General features: G+C 48.5%; 1 protein-coding gene across 5 annotated transcripts in view; it reads right to left on the minus strand.

Moving 5' to 3' along the window:
- CACNA1D (calcium voltage-gated channel subunit alpha1 D) overlaps nucleotides 1-16,978 on the minus strand; it is a gene marked incomplete at both ends in the record, with an annotated part of 357,356 nt that overhangs the window by 81,989 nt on the left and 258,389 nt on the right. For all 5 annotated transcript variants that reach the window (XM_084248163.1, XM_084248166.1, XM_084248164.1 and 2 more), the window contains 2 exons: nucleotides 100-187; nucleotides 13,527-13,696. In XM_084248163.1, coding sequence (XP_084104289.1) covers nucleotides 100-187; nucleotides 13,527-13,696 — 258 coding nt within the window. The remainder of the gene's footprint in view (nucleotides 1-99; nucleotides 188-13,526; nucleotides 13,697-16,978) is intronic.

Raw genomic sequence — 16,978 nt, forward strand, 5'->3', positions numbered from 1 at the left:
TAAGGCTATGCCCCAGGACAACACTGAAATCTGGGGTAGCTTCCTTGCTTTTGATTCTCTGAGACAGGAGCCAAGAGGGCAAATGACCTCCATACTCACCAGAGATTTCCACAGCAGCCTTGGTTCTCGCCTTCACCACTTACGTTCTCGGTGTTCACAGACTCAGTCTCACTGGTGGGCATGCTGGCTGTGGGGAGAAGCAAACCCGTTAAGGCAGTGCTCTGGAAGGGCTGCATTCTGGGGAACAGGTGGGATGCAGGTCTCTGCCTGGCAGAACCTCTGGGAACTGGGAGGAAGGGCCCCTCGGGGTTGGAGGAGCAGAAGGACATGCTGAGAAGTTAGGCACTGCAGGGAAGCCTTTGAGCTGCTCCCCCATCAGGACGAAATTCTGTCCATCTGTCCATCCAGACTTTTCCTAAGAAAAGACACCTAGGGACAATACTGACTCTTGTTGCTGGGTCTGGCACCAGCTTATCTCTGAATTTTCAGGTTTGCACTGACAGACCACCAACAGGTATAACCTAGAAAAATCTGTGAACAGACCTAATACTGATAAATATTATTTTAAAAATACCATGAGAGAAGAGGTATTATGGATGGAGAAGAGCATGAAGTCACCAAGCACAAAATCTCTTTTCAAGTTCAAGAACTATGCTTCTATTGATATTTAGCTTATTGATCTGGCATCTATGTTCTGCTGAACTTGTGAAGACAATTTGCAGAGTGCACTTACCAAAGAACTGGCAGTAGCACACCAGGGAAGAACAATCTTACAGGAAGGAGGTGGTTTTCTCCCTGCAGTGAGCAGGGGGCAAAGCTGACCACAGGCTCCTGTGACACTGGGGTCTCTGAATGGGTCTCGCTGCTCTACAGCAGGACACAGAGCAGGGGCAGGGGAGAAAATGTGGAAATGCACACACCCGGGACCCACTCAGTGTCTGGAGGCCCGGGACCCACTCAGAGCCACCATCAGGCATGTGGGAGTTGTCCCTTAGCCATTTGGTAAGAGTCCCAGCTTTCTCCAGGTGTTAGTGACCTGTCTAAATCTGATGGCACTAACACCACAATCTTGAGGGCCACTTCCATCTTTAAGAGTTTAATAATTAATCTTACTGTAACATTTAGTCATGATTTCCTAAAGAGCAAACTTCTGCACAGGCCGAAACTCTGAGGCTGTCCTCTCTAGGACTATGTCCTATGCTGGTGTCAATACTGGGCTGCATTTCATGCCGAAAGCTTCCTGTTTCAAATGATCTGTTCAAAACAATAAACCACACACTGCCTATGGGAAGGGGCAGGGGGACACATCATTTTGTATTTCTGTCAACTACTGTACATGAAATATACTAAATGCTCCCTAGGCTAAAGGTGGGGGGATGAAGTATCGGGGGCAGGGGGAGAGAAGAAATAAAGCCAAACTCCCCAAACAGCTACTAAGTGAGGCTGACCATGCAGCGTGGGGTCAGGGCAGTCCTGATGGAGTGGAGGTGTCCTCCTGCTCTCCAAGCTGTTGCCATCCTCCAGGTGGGTGGGGTGGTGGCTGAGAGCAGGTGCTCAGACTGCTGGATCTAAGTTTAAGCCCACATTTGTGACCAGACTTCAAGACTCCATTTTTTCATATATAAAATGGGGCATCCCTACTTTTCAGAGTTATTGGCAGAGCTAAAGCAGATCAGACAGAGTGGGCCAGTGCAGAGTGGATCCTCAGTGTTAAGCAACAAATGAGGCTCAGAAATAGCAACCATCATCTCCTGGAGGTGTCTGGAAGCAAAGCAACACTCCCTGCAGGGTCCCAGGCCAGTGTCACTTCACCCCGGCCACTTCTGTGGCTGCACAGAAGTGAACCATCCTCCCTACTTCCGAAACAGCCTCCACTTGTGGTTTGTATCTTTTCTATCTTAAACTGAGTCATGTCTGTCTCACTTGGCCTGCTGTAGAGATGACAACTTTCTGCTATCATTATCTGACACCTACAGAACCACAGGCCTGTAATAAACAATCTACTCCAGAACAACATCACCAGGGCTGAGAAGGAGGGGAGGGAGGGGTGACTGTGCTAGAATTTGGTGACCTCATGTGGTCCTGAAAGAGCCTTTCTGTTCACTCCCTGCCATGGGACAGCATTTCCTTTTCCTGGAGGATGAAAACATCAGACCCAGTGGGTACAACCAAAAAGCCTGCTCATGCATTTAAACATTTCACCCTTCACTTGCACTAGGCATTCATTTTTTTAATGTCAATAAATTGATATGAGTTACACTTCACTTAGCCCCAATCGGCTTTGTGAAGTATGTTTTCAAAAAGCAGGGGAGGACAGTGGTGCAGCAGTTGAGCGCCGCGCTGCGAAGCTGTCCGCAGCACTGGTTCAATTCCCCGCCGGCCAGGGAGAACCCCACATGGCACAGCAGACCTCTCCTGCCTCTCCCGCTGCTCCCCTCAGCAGTGTCTTCGCTCTGTCTGCCTGTTGTGTTCCCCACTCTGGCTCTGGTGAATTCTCTCACCCTCCTGCGCTTCTGACCTGTACCCCAGTTCTTGTATTAAATAAATAAATAAATCTTTAAAAAAAAAAGCAGGGGAGGAGACTCACAGGCTGTTAGAACTGGAAAGGGTTTCTAAGGTGACAGGAACAAACTCTGATTTCACAGATGAGAAAACAGATGACTTTGCCTCAGGACACCTGGCTCAGATGTGAGAATGTCTGCCCGCTCTCCACACAAAGCCACACCATCTCTGGGTACACTTAATTAAATATACGGTATACATCATGGTATTAGTATATACTTAAAATTTCACAAATCAGAAAGTTCCAAAAGCCAAGCAAGTCTTATCCATCAGCCTTGGTTTGCTGTTCTAGTGACCTATATTAATCCCTGGAAACCTGGCATACAGATCACTTCCAGGATCACTTTCTCCAGCAAATGGAGAAAATACAAAAATCAGTGACCACTGGGACTTTATAAAAATCTAAACAGAAACCCAAGTAAGTGAAACCATAGGCAAGTGACTGGAGCACAGCCTGTCCCCTAACTGGCTGCCACATACAGGGTGAGTGCTCTGTTCCTTTCAGCATCCACGGAACAAGTGACCAGGCCTCATCAGGCATGCATGCAGAAAGAGCCCTCAGTCCCACCGTGTCCCCTACAGGCGGCGATTCCTCCAGCAGAAGTAAGCAGGGGGTCATCTGCCTGGGAAGAAGCTATAAATACTTTCCCCTGCCACATTCCAGGGAATGTTGTTTTACTGAGGATTTTTTTTAAAGAAATAAATTTTAAAAGTTTCCAGTGAATCTGGGTGAAATGAGGCGTTAGAACAAGGCTGTCAATTATAATGGGGTTCTGAGTTGCCTGCAGTTTGCCTGCTGACAATCTCGGGAAGTTTGGGGCTGATGCTTCAAGATCTATTCCAGGTTCCAGGCTATCTGGGCAGAGCTCCAGGGAAGACCCTTAGGCTTAGAGTGTAGGGCCGGAGTGCAGCTATCGTTGGTGCCATAAAGCCAGACAGCAGCCCAGCACACCAGGACTGCAGATGAGAGTGGTCAAGGCCTGCCCAGTGCCACTTGGGCAGGGGAGTCACAGCACTTCTCTGTAAGATGCTGCACCAGACCCAGATGCCATCACGGGCAGTGCCATGCCAGTGCCAACACAACTAGCATTTTCACCAACGTATAAACTTTCTTCCATCTACTCTCACTCTGCAAGACAACACACTTCTCAACCAAATCTGCCCTGCCTGTGAATTCTGAGGGAAATATATCCCCATAGATACACACACACACACACACACACACATCCCCCACCCCACCCCCCAGAGTCTGTGTGTGCCAAACACAAAAATGTTTACATTAAGTGGTATGTCAAAGTCTTAGACCAACTTCCTTCAATCATGCAGGTTCTGAGGTCAAAGATTCTAGAAAACATGTTGGAAGCGCATCTTTGTCATTGGTGATACAGAGATGTCTTTTTTACTCCCTCGTTTGCTTATCTAATCTAATAAATAAGCTTTGGGCCTTTTATGTCTGACCTGCTAGAACTGCTGTCAAGAGGAAGCACCCACAGGCTGTCTGCACCAGGGGGTTCCCCTCATCCGCTCCCAGTGTGGCAAGAACAGGGAATATGCAGTGCTGGGAAGCCCCTGCCCAGCCCTCAGGGGAGTACTCGTGGTCCAGCAGCCTGCCCAGGAAAACTGATTCCAAGTCACCTCCAAGGCAGAATGCCCCAGGGAAGAGCAGCAGCCCAAGAGACCTCAGTCAGTCACGGGAGACCAGGGGGCCTGACTAGACCTGGCCCAGAACTCCCCAACCTCCTTCTGGGGACTGTCACAGCTATAGCCTCATTCAAAGATGTCCTGGGTCTCTGAGAGCCTCACTTTGCTTCCCTGGAGAGAGTACTCAGGGGTTTCTCTAAGCATTTTGCTCCATGCCCCAGCAGCCAAAAGCTTCTCACTCTTTCTTTTCAAAGGAAGTGGAGAGGAGGGACTGGTGAAGATACACAGCTGAGCAGCGGGAGTCAGGGCTGCTGTCTCCGGGGACAGGGGATCTGTGGCCAAGATCTTGAGCTTTGATCTTATTTTCATGACCAGTACCATGACACCCCCTGAAGGCACCTGCCTGTGCTGGCCAGTGGGGACATGCTCAGCTATCGCAGACTAACAGTCTCTTGTTGATGTAAAGTCAGGCTGTCTTAGAGAATGCAGGTCAAGGCCAGACCAAGGATTCTGTGTCTAAAGCAAGAACTGAGCCCTGACGATAACTATTTCTGTAAGACGAGTGACGCAAGGAGTAAATTATCCACACACAGTCCCTGCTTCTCCAGTCCCACCACCAAGGTCAGGGGCCTTCCTGGCACTCCTCTGACACGCACACCCCCCATCCCTTCACCAGTCTATAAAAGAGCACCCCTACTCAAAATACAGAAAGTTTCCTGGAAATATTAGGCAGCTTTCTCTCCCTGCAGGTCTCAGAAAACTACGACAGACGCTCAAGGGATCCTTGAAAGTAATGTGGCCCAACCCTACTCAGGAGGCTTGTCCGAGCAGGGTCTTCTCCTCTCCCGGGAACAGGGGCCACGTGTGTTCTCAAGGTAACCAGAGCTGCAGTCCTCCATCAGTGTTTGAAAATGCTTTTGTATTAAGTTCAAGACAACATTTCCTGGGCCTCCCCTGGTGGCGCAGCGGTTGAGCACTGGGCTGCAAAGCTCCCGGCAGTCTCTGCAGTGCTGGTTCGATCCCCGGCCACCAGTGAGGGTCCCACATGGCGCGCAGACCTCTCCTGCCAGCCTGCTGCTCCCCTCAGCAGTATACTTCGTCAGTCTGCCTATTCTGTTCCCCACTCTGACTCTGGTGAATTCTCTCACCCTCCCGCGCTTCTGACTATACCCAGTGCTTGTATAAATAAATAAATAAATCTTTAAAAAAAAACAAAAAGGTATTTAAGACATTTCCTACTTAGTTGAAGATGATTTTCCTGCAAAGGCCTCCAGGGGCTGCATCAAGCCCAACCTGTTCTTCACAAATGCTATATAAACGTGAAAGCTGAATAAGCCACCCTGTGTCTGCCCTAAACTTGCTGCCTAGCCTCAGGCAGGTTCCAGCTCCTTGGGGGCCCCTGTATGCTGTGAATGCCGAGGGGCTTATACCTGACACCCCCCATACCTTTCCCCATTCAGGTCTTCTGATGTTACAGCCTTCAGGCAAACCATCCCTGATGCTTCCAAGTCTATGCCCAGAACCCCTGTGCTCAGTATGTCCACAGGTGGCAGAGGCGACTCCTTAAAATATGTGCAACATGTCCTCTCTGCTCTCAGCACTTGCTGGCCCTCAGTCTGAATCTCCTCAAACAACTTGCTCCAGAATCATCTGGCCCAGGCTAGTCAGGTGGCAGCTGCTAGGGAGGTAGTGCCGGGGTGGAACTCCTTGCCAGGTGCCAGCTGTTTCCACAACTGCCCTGCATGGAGTGGCCTAAGGCTTCTGATGGGGGCCAGGGTTTAGCACTACTTCCCACATGAGCCCCTTCACATTCTCATTTGCAAACCCAAGTGCCCCCAACTTTGTATCCTGGAAGTGTATTCTTAACTTCATTCTTGAAACTGGCACTACCAGCTTTAACATGGTCTGAGGCCAACCAGTCAGAGGATGGAAGACCAAGAAGCCATTTGAAAAATGTAACCTGGAAAAAAAATCAATCAAGTAACATCACTGGAATTTCTAAACAGTTTAGATTAAAAAACATCATTTGGGGAAAAGTGTTTAAAACGTCTGTCTTCCAGTCTAAGAATATTCATGCTGAATTAAAATAAATTTTGAGTTGGTTCAGCTGCTTCTTTAAAAGGTACTGCTCAAACAAGAAGGAAATTGAATGCTGTCTTGGCAAAAACACACATTGTGGGGCAAGACAAGAAGAAAACAACAGAACCAAGTTTCAAAGAAATCAAGCAATGAAAACATAGACATCTTACAAACACACTACATGCACTTCACACCATGCCTAGGTGTAAGGAGAGAGCGTCAGAGATCTTGGGAAAGTCTCTGAAGAGAAAGTTCAGTCTCAGTCATTTACCGTGATCTTTAGCCCTGCGTTGGCGAAAGCAGCAAAACTTCCTTTTCTTCTTATCCTCTTTAAGCAAGTCGGCCACAGTAATCCCTTCAGGTTGAACACAGGCAATTTCATTACAATCCAGTAGAGGGCAGCAAGAGCAATGCAAACAAGGCTGAGGACCAGGGCAGCCACATCCATGAGCTCTGGCGCACAAAACTTGACACTGTCCTCCCCTGATGCAGAAATCTACAGTAGTTGACGTACAAAACACCTGTCTTGTGGAACCTGTGCTAAACAGTCAACCAACTAATCTGCAACCAACTAAGCTAAGGACAGTTTCCAGGACTTGGCCTCCATCTAGGAAGGGTGTGGAGGAGATGCACTTCAGTGGAGTCAGTAGTCTAGGTACTGCCCAGCTGTGATTGTCCAGCCCATGCTTCTTTTTGGGGCAGGACACACGGGGGTGACAAAGGTGGGTTCTGGATAGACCATGCTTCATACCCCTTCCACTTATTGGTTAGATGACAGTGGAGAGGTTACTTGACTTTGAAAAAGCCCTTGTTCCCTCACTTGAAAGATGTTAAGAATAGCCAGACCTGCACTTCACAAGGTGTTGGGAGAGATAACTGCACATCTGGTAAGACCAGTAATGAGCCCAGCTGTGACAACTGTTACCATGACTACTCCAAACTCCCACACAGCTCTGATGCTCAAGAAAAATGACTCTGGGGTCGCCAACCTCCTCCAGCTCTGTGATAAGATGGCACTCCGGGCTGGCTAATCTTTGTAGAGATCACACACCCTGGGGAAGGAACTGCAGGGGCAGAGTGGGGCAGCAGAAGGGATGCTGAGCAGGCAAGTGTGTAGGGGTGGTGGGTATGCACACATCACTGGTGGGAATGCAGACAGGTGCCACCTGGCATAATATGCCTCCGGCATCTTCTTCAACCGCAAAACCCTTTCTGGTAATCTCTCTCACAAAGAAGCGTGTGAGTATGCCCACAGGTTCAGGCATCTATGGGGATCAATGATGGCTGGTGTGTGGACTGTGGCAGAATCTGGGTTCAAATCCCGTCTTTGCCAATTGACAGTCGTGTGGCCCTGGGCAATTCTTGACATCTTTATGCTTCAGAGTCCTCATCTGACAAGTTTTTGTCTGAGAGCTGAGTTAGGAATAAAGGATTAATGTACCTTTAGAACTGAGTCTGACACATACGAAGCTCTTGATAAATGTGAGATATTATTCTGTGTCCTTTCACTCACTGTATACTCAATGGGAGCTTGTGTGGGTGACAAAGACTGTGCCAAGTGACAGTGACACCACAGAGAGCAGAAAACAGACACTGCTCCTGCACCCAGGGTGTTCAGTCTCAGACAGTCACACACATAAGCACAAAGCTGCAACTCTGACATTTGCTATACGGCAGAGGTTCATGTGCTACTGAGTATACAGTCCACTTTGCCAGCCTTTACAAGGCAATTTATTGAAAAGGGCTAAAATGTTGTTTAAGAAGCGATGCACGGCACCCAGTTCAGGTAAGTGGCAGGACTGTCTGTGGCAGCTGACATTCTGGCGGGGCCTGTGAACATGGGTACAGTCAGAAATTCTGACCCACACATTACGGGGGGAAAGAACAGGCCCCAAGCAGCCACATCTGAGATCCTCTAGGGTTTTCTCTGTCACTTTACGTATTTTGAAATGATACGAATTTTTGACAGTGAATAAATATTACTTTTGTAATTTTTTAATTTAAATTTGGGGTTATATTTTTGTTCCTCCATATATGCACATGTTCCACTCAAATTCCACCGAACCGCCTGTACCCACACCCCATCCGCTTCCTCTCCACCGCCTCCTCATTCTCCCTTGGTTCCCTCTGGTAACCATTAAATTCTTTCACTAAGTCCAAGGTTTATACTTGCTATATTTTTCCTGTGTTCCTTTTTTTGGTTATTTATATTCCACAGATGAGTGAAAGCATCCAATATCTACCTCTCACTTTCTAACTTATTTCATTTAACATTTTGAGGTCCATCCATTTTGTCTCAAAGTTCACTATTTCATATTTTTAACAGCTGTATAGTATTCCCCCTGTATTTTAAATATATGAAAAACAAACACAGAACTCTGACTTGGGACTCCCATACCTGGTGGGCATTCCTGCTTCTCCTGATTCCCACGCTGGGATGACCATCCCTCAATATATCTCTCACCAGCACTAGGAGGCCTACTCAGAGTGGAGGAGGGCCCTCTGAACTCCCCCACTGCCCCTCCCACACACAGCAGAGCCAAGGTCTCCCACCAACCCAGACACCAGAACTTCCCGCTCTGCCTTCCCACCTCCAGCAGCCTCTCCAGGGGCCACTGACCTGGACACACAATTGCCACAGAACCTGCTCTAGCTGCTGCTGTGTGCTTCACAGTTTCTAATAGAATGTTTTCAATTTTAAACTTACACCTTGAGGTGGTTTATTGTGCAAAAGTAGTTTTATAAATCAAATTTTAAAGACACAACCTTTTAAAATAGGGCCAGCAAGTTTCTGTGCTTCGTGCTTGTGCAGTTATGCTATTCCTAGTCATCTGGCTACCCCCAGATCAAATACAGCAGTCAAAAGCAACCAGGCTGCCTGTGAGAAAGGGAGGTACTGGCTATGACAACGTTGTGCACAAAGATCTGGGGAGGCAGTGTCCTGGGGCAGCAGGCAGGGATAGTGCTTATGGCCACCAGGACCACCAACAAGAGGAGACAGGTTCTTCTGTGGTCAAGCTACGGTTTCAGGTACCCTCTCCCCTTCTTTGGGCACCAGATATGCCCACTTCAGGGATTACTGATCACTAATCGTTCCCTCAGTGAAACTGCCCTGCTTTTCTGGCCCGAATTTTAAAATGAGCTCCCTTTAAAATGATTTCATTATTTTTAACGGTATTTTTTAAGACTAATCACTGACAATGAAAAGAGTTGAAAATAGAATTTTAGACTTCCAGATTTTAATGGCCCTAGAAAAACTCCATTGTTAACTCAGAAGCAGCTGCATACGTCTAAAAAATCACTTCGCGATTTGGCAGGGTTTCTTAAGAAACTTGAAGCTCAGCAAAAAGTTAAATAAAGTATTCTTGAAAATTTCCCAAATGCTCAGGAACTAATTTCCAAGAGAATTTTGTCCATTCACTTATTTGTGTGACACCAGCTTTCTAACAGCGAGTTTATGGAACTGACATTTTGAATAGTGAGAGAATGCACAAAGCTAGCGCTACCTGCCACTTCAGGCAAGCAGCTAGGGACCTGGCTGCCTGTCCTTTTGTTTTCTCTCAAGAGAGACCCTGGACAAGTCTAGTACGCAGTGTGACAGCATCCAGGAGTCCCCAATTCTGGTTTCACATTGGAACCTCCAGGGAGCTGTCAACAAAGTCAGGCCTGGCCCCACCACAGACTGACTCTCCTTGTGGAAGTGGGGAACGTCCCCAGAACACACGTGCTCTCCCCAGTGACTGTCATGGACAGCCAGAGATGGGCACCGCAGATTCAGACAGTGACATTTTGGTAGATCAGAGAGAAAAGGTAATATGAGCACATCTTCAAATACTTGTTTTGACATCTGTTCTCTGACAGCAAGTATTGACAAGCTAGAAATGGTCTTGAAGCGTCTGAGGCTGTGCTTCCAAATCTTGAAAGTGATGGAGTCAACAGCTTTGTTTGCCATGAGGCATGAGAACCTTATGGTTTCTGAAGGGAAAAGTTCTAAAAGGGTCCTCACCCTGAGGCTGGTTAGAGGTCTATTTGAATCTGTAAAAATTATTCTATTTAGGTCAAGCATGCTGGTCATCAGACCAAGATAGCAAGTGCTCTTGCGTCTGTGAAGACTCAAGTTTTCAAACATTTAATCCTCATGACCACCTTATGGGCAAATATCTTTATCCCTTTCTTGCAGACAAGGAAACTGGGGTTCAGAGATGCTGGGTGATGTGCTTAACACTCATGTCCAAGTTTTAAGCTGCAAAACTCATCCACAATCAACTCCAGAGGAGGTGTCAGAATGCCCTCCAGCCCTGCCCAGCCCCTATGGGCACATGACTATACAGGCTGCTGTCAATGCTTCTGACACTCGCCTTTGTTCCTCGAAACTAGTGCTGGCCATCAGGAAGGGCTCTCACACTGTCCCTTAATTCCTCGATGACTGAGGGGACAGGGCCCTAAGCTATCCAGGGCCCAGCTGAAGGAGCATTAAGTGGATCATCGTCAGGCAACATGGATAAGGCAGGAACCCAAGCAATGCCTCTCCCTCCCCTGGATAACACAGAAGGGCTGAGAGTAGGCTGTGTGGACATGGATCTCACACACCCAGGGAGGACAATGGCATGGGCAATGCCCACAATTCACTGCCTGCTACCAGATGATAGTGACCAGACCTGGAGTGTGCCGGTGGTAAATCAACCACTGTTTGGTAGGAGGACCATATGAGCCTCTTTAGGTCTGCTGTGCTGTGCTGTGCTGTGCAGCAGAAAAGACATGGTCGGGAATGTTCCAGAAATAGTGCAGTTTTATGAAGGCTGGAGCTCCAGTTACAAAGTGACTTCTGAGAAGACACAACTTTTAAAGGGACTTGTTTTCTTTCCTTGATTTGTGACCTTTGCACCCTGCTCAAGTCATTTTCTCATCCTGAAAAGCATCTCAGACCTCGGAGCTTGGTGGGAACACTAGCTTGCCCATGAGCCATCCTCGCATTCCCAGAAGACAGCATCACTGTGTCCTCTGGGCTTCCTCGCAGATGCTGGCCCTTGATTATCTTCCTACTTGTCTATCCTGTCAATGCTTAGGCACTGCCTCTCCACCTGCCCTCCACGGCCAGGTCTCCAAAGGCAGAGGCAGCAACTTCATCAGATCTTTCCAGACAGTGGCAGGACATAGGACATGTTGGGGACCCTCAGGACCCCAGAAGACCATGCAAGTCCAATGAAAATCCCTACTCAAGTCACCGGTCAAAAAAAAAAAAAAAAAAACTGCTCCCCAACTACCAATAATGGCAGCACTGGCAGGATGGGATCGCTGTCTCTTTCCAAAGGTGGAGCAACATGGAGACAAAAGGCCATCAGGATGCAAAAGGGTCCCATCAGCTCCCTACAGCACACACCCAAGTGCCAAAGGAATACTTTCACAGGTTCACACGCAAGATGTTGCTCACCGGGCAGGAAAAGGAAAAGAGCAGGATCCACCAGGCTGCACGTAAGGGCTTGCTGCCAGCCATGCTGTAAGCACAGAAGCTCCAGATAGGTCATGGGGGTTCAGGCTGGCTCACATGATCGGGGAGAGCTGTGCTGCAGACAGACACTGTTCTCACACCTAGCCACCTGGAGGACACCCCAAGAGTGGAGCTCAAACAGCCGTCCACTTATAAACCCTGATCTCATCGTTGACACACAGTAGCCCTAGAAACCCTCCTGGTTTCCTAATCCTCCTCCTGGGAGGTAACCCAGCTTCCTCCTTGCTGCAACAGAGGCTGTTTGCTTTGGGAGGGAGCAGGGAGAGGCAGGCCTGTACCCCGCTGGCCTTCTTAGCACACAGTACTTAGCATACATGGACAATAGTATACGCCCGCAAACATAGCAATTCTCGTCCCCACTGAATCAAGACTCACACACAGCTGGGCTGGAAGGAACCTAAAGGCCACTTCAGGCAACAATCCCCTCCAACATGGTCTCTCAGCCAACACACAGCATCGCCTGCACAGGAGGCACTATGGTGCCACCCACCCTCCCTGCTTCATGGCACCCTGACCCACATACCTGCTGAGCTCCAGCCACACCACCCACCCACACTTCCTCCCAAGACCTGCATTAGCCTGATACCCAAGCCTTGAATTTGTCCTCCTTGTGCCACTGCCTTGGGTCAGGAAGTTTTTCCCGACCCTGTTCTCAGCTGTGACAGAGCTTGGTCACTGCCTCCATAGTTCTCTCCCCCTGCGGCCAGCCCTTCCTCCTCTGAGCCACCCAGCACAATGTCTGCTCCTCACGTGACCTGCATCTGTTTGTATGCAGGCCTAAAAGGAGTACTGTGTCCTATCCATCTCAGCAGTCCTCCCGACATCCAGCTTGCTACAAGAAGGGGGAGCTAGTGGCTGCATAGCCTGGAGGGCCTCTGTTCAAGGGGGGCTTACCCCCTTCCATGAGGTGGGCCTCTCAGATGGGCATGATTCCTTGAATATATTCTTGGTCTTTATTACTGACCATTCTGCAGTAGAAGCAAATCACAAACATCCTAGTCAAATCCACGGCTGAAAGTCAATCCCCACTTTTACCTGATACAAGACGGCCTCAGAGAAGAGAAAGAGCACACCTGAGGGAAAGCATTTGTGCCAAAAGGCACCTCGGTTGACAGCGGTAATTCATTCCAGGGGTTGAGTGAGCAAGCTCCGGGCCTCCTCACTGCAGAGAATGCCCTCGGGTACCGAGCATCACAGGTGGGACACCAGGTGGGTGGTTCCCAAGCAGCCATGCAGACCCGCAAGGCTCCTAACACTGCCCAGATGGTAAACCAGTCCCTCCCCAGACCTGACGGGCCAGGCATTTGGCTTCCAGGGCGAGCACAGTGGGAGCCACTGCTGATGGCAGAAGGTTGGAGAGGGCCCTGCTCTTCTGGTCCAACAAGCCTGCCCACTCTTAAGTAGAGGAATCCAACTTTGCCTGCTGAGGCACAAAGTGAAATGCCCTAGCAGGTCTTGTACTTACACAGAAGGGGATTCCCAAACCCCCAAGGTGAGTCTGGTTAACTTTCCTCAACCACCAGGCTACAAAGACTATACACAAATCTAAGCCCAAACCTCAGACTGAAATTCAGGGTCAGTATAAATGTGCTTGTTCTCTCGGATGTGCAGGCAGAAGGAGCCGGATGGCTGAGGGGGCATCACCTCACAAGCTGGGTTGGAGGTAAGAAGCAATGGGCCAGGCGTCGGAATCTCACACCCGTTTCTCGTCAAGAGCAGGGAGGGGGCTACATACTATTTCGTTTGCTTTCCTCTCCACCTTCTTCCTCATTCTCAGGATCGATATCTTCTGCTTGAGTAATCCAATCCAAGTAGCCCTTTAGATCCTCTTCTAGCTGCTGCTTCTCCCGGAGCTTCTGGAAATCTCCCCGCGCTTTAGCCTTCTCTCTTTCTTTTGAGAATTCTCTGGGGGAGGCAAAGAGGACAAGCACATGTCAGGACACCCTCTGGGATGCAGTCTCGTGGCAGGACACAGGGTGCTGAGTACAGCCACATGAGCACAGCAAAAGGCCACACATGTGGACAGGACAGAGGACAGTGTCTCCCCAAGCAAGACTGTGGGTGTCAGAGTTGCAGAGACCACACCAACACACATGCATTGTTCCTCAGACGTGAACTTCCCTCAGCATATCAGTGACCCCCAAGGAGCCTGGGCCCAAGCCACAGGTGCTGTCAGGGCAGGCCTCTCGAATCCCCTCACCAGGGGCCTGGACTCGGATGCCCCACCTCCCCCAGAGCTTCCTCAGAGAGCCAGCCTCACACTTCAGAGAGAAGGGACCAGGAGAGCCAAGCTGCAGTCAGAGAGAGCACCAAGTTTAGGGCTTCTGTGGTACGCTCAGATAAAACTTAGCCTTCCTCTGGCATCCTGACCTCTTTGTTCAAAGCAAGAGCCCTGAGGAGAAAGTGGTCTTCTGGGCACCCACACCAGGCACCACACCCCACCACCTGCATGTCCAGCCAGATCACTGGCAGGGGCAGGGCAGACCTACTTCCAGACCCGTTCTCCCTTCCCAGACCCGAAACAGCACTGGGTAAGCACTACGGTTTTCTTAACCCATACTTCTTGCCATGATCTTGCCCCCTAAAGTATTTCCTGTAGGAGGTGAAGAGGCATTATGATTTGTTGCCCATTTATGGGAACACCTGCCCTGGAACGGCCCTGGCACATGTGTTGTTCCCAACCGTTCGCTGTGTACCTTTCATATCTGCCATCCTATATCTATGCACACGTACAGAATTCCACATTTGCTCAGGCAAGTCTGAGAGTCAGGTGGATGTTTTCCCGATTTTCATATACAAGGAACCATCTGTATTTCCAACCGTGAATTGTCGTGGGAGCCAAGATATCTGAGTTAAGGGTTTATTAAGTACAGTTGCAAAGCTGCTAAGAAAGCAGATGAGGTTACAGGCAGTGCCGCTTCTACACACAGACCCCTGGTTCTGACACACTTTCACCTGCCATCCTTCTACCTTCCCTTCAACCCACAGCCAGCACGTCTTATGGCCCATTGGCCATAATGGCTTATGGCCCATTTATTTTAAATAAGTTACTATTACCAATACCCTATAGCAAAGCTATTTATATAAACCATCTGAGCTGGTTTTAGACCATTTTGAGTGGCCTAATACTGAGCAGGTACATAACATTTACTTATTTGGACAGAAGTGAGATTTGCAAGGCATAGATATGCTGTCAGCAATGAGATGGGTGGAGAGAAAGGTATAGAGAGGTGGGGTCGTTGTGTTGAACCGAGAAGTACCCCATCACCGTCACATAAGCCAAAGAGAAACTACCTGAAACCAGTCAGCCTGCCCTGCCAGGAGCCCCTCTGCAGTCTCCAGGGCTGGGCACATGCCCCCCCGACACATGCCCCCCCTGACATACCAAGCTCTGGGAGCCTGCTCTTCCGACACCACCGGAGAGCCCGCCCTTGGCCGGAAGCAAGCCATGGCACACACGTGGCCACGCAGGTCAAACATGACTACCACAAATGCAAAAGGACACACAGTTTGCTCTGGAATTTGTTATTTTTTCAAATGCCCCATAAAATAAATGGGCCACTGGAAATCATCTTGATTTAAGAGATAGGGGGCTGAGGAGGTGGGGACTTATATGCTATTTGTCTTAACCAAACCCACACAAATAAAATTTACAGTAACTACATGCTCTGCAATTTATGTTGTGGGAGGGGGAGGCATGTAGGAAAAAGGAGGCAGGAGAGGAGGGAGGGAGAGAAGGGTAGAGAGAAAGAGAACAAACAAACCAGTATAAAAACCACTGGTGATCAAGGCCAACAGAATCACAAGGACTCAGATTTCTACTAAAACAGAGGACTCGGAAATTTACAACGAAACAGACAAAACCCCACCAAAGCAGCATTTATAAAAAAGCAAAGAGTAGGGGGAATTTGAAAACGTAACCACTGATTTTTATCAGTGGAGGCCAGGATTCCTTAGACCTAAATTATTTCCCCTACACAGACAAAAAGGAAAAAAAAACAGAATGAAAAAGTAATTTGGTTTAAAAATAATTTTACATATAAATCTAATTTCTTGGAGAGTATGTAAGTTCGGTTTCTGTTTAAGTAAACTAGGTGCTTTGTTAAAAAGTTAACAGTGTGTAATGTTTCACACACAAAAAAATCTTAATTAGTGGCAATAGTTAGTTCAAAGTTCATCGAGGTCACTGGCTTTGCTCCAATTTTCCCTCAACCACAAAAATACAGGAACAGCCAAAGCACGTTTCTCTGCATGAGACAAACAGGCCAGAATGGGGCTGTGCGCCTTGGGACTACAGCACCCCATCAGTAAGATCTGCTCCTTTGCAGACAAAGTCCATGGACGGTAAAAAAGGCAAACCTGTGGCAGTCAGGCACCGGCCCCCGAGAATGCGGGCCCATTGCCTGGCAGAGGATGAAGAGAAAATGGAAGAACCTTGCTTACACAGTAAACATGATGAGAGAAATGTTTATTAATCACATTTCTAATCATGAAACCACATTATGACTGCTCTTTGGGAACTCATTACTGAAATAAATCCCATGGTGAATCCTTTTGTAACGGGGTTCAGTGCCTCCTAACTTTTCTGTACAGGAAGGTCTAGGTGTACTAAGAGATTCTCTCAAAGCCATCATCCCCTTTCATATCCTTGGCTGCTTTTACTGATGTGGAAGTCTGTGCAGATGCTTTAAATAGAAAACAGTTTCCACCTTTTGGGAAGATGAACCATTCTCAAAGTAGGTGTTTCCTAGCTTTTAAGGGGTAGGCTGAGCTGTCCAGAGCAAACCTCAGGTACTGGGGACACGGGGCACGCATGCTCCACAAGAGGAATGGGAATTGGGACAGAGTGGACAAAAGCCTCATCTGTGTGGTCCTCTTTGATCTCTTTCTGACCACCTCTGACTCCTTAACTCTCTACTCCAGCCATCCTAATGTTCATTTTCGCAAAGGCATGGAGATCCCTTTCCGCTCCAAACCAGTGTGTGTGCTGTTCTCTAAATTAGTCTCCACTGCTCCTCCAGCTATCACCCTACTCAGTGGGGGTCGGCACATAAGGACCATTCTCTAATGTCATTATAGAGTCTCCTGGGTAAGAGTCTCACTTATGTAGAATTTATTTCATTGCTCTGCAGTTGCTATTTAGCACTTTCCTTTACATACTAGGCTGTGAGGTCTGTGAAGGACTGT

This window comes from Talpa europaea, assembly GCF_964194135.1.
Source record: "Talpa europaea genome assembly, chromosome: 11".
In the NCBI taxonomy this organism is placed as follows: domain Eukaryota; kingdom Metazoa; phylum Chordata; class Mammalia; order Eulipotyphla; family Talpidae; genus Talpa; species Talpa europaea.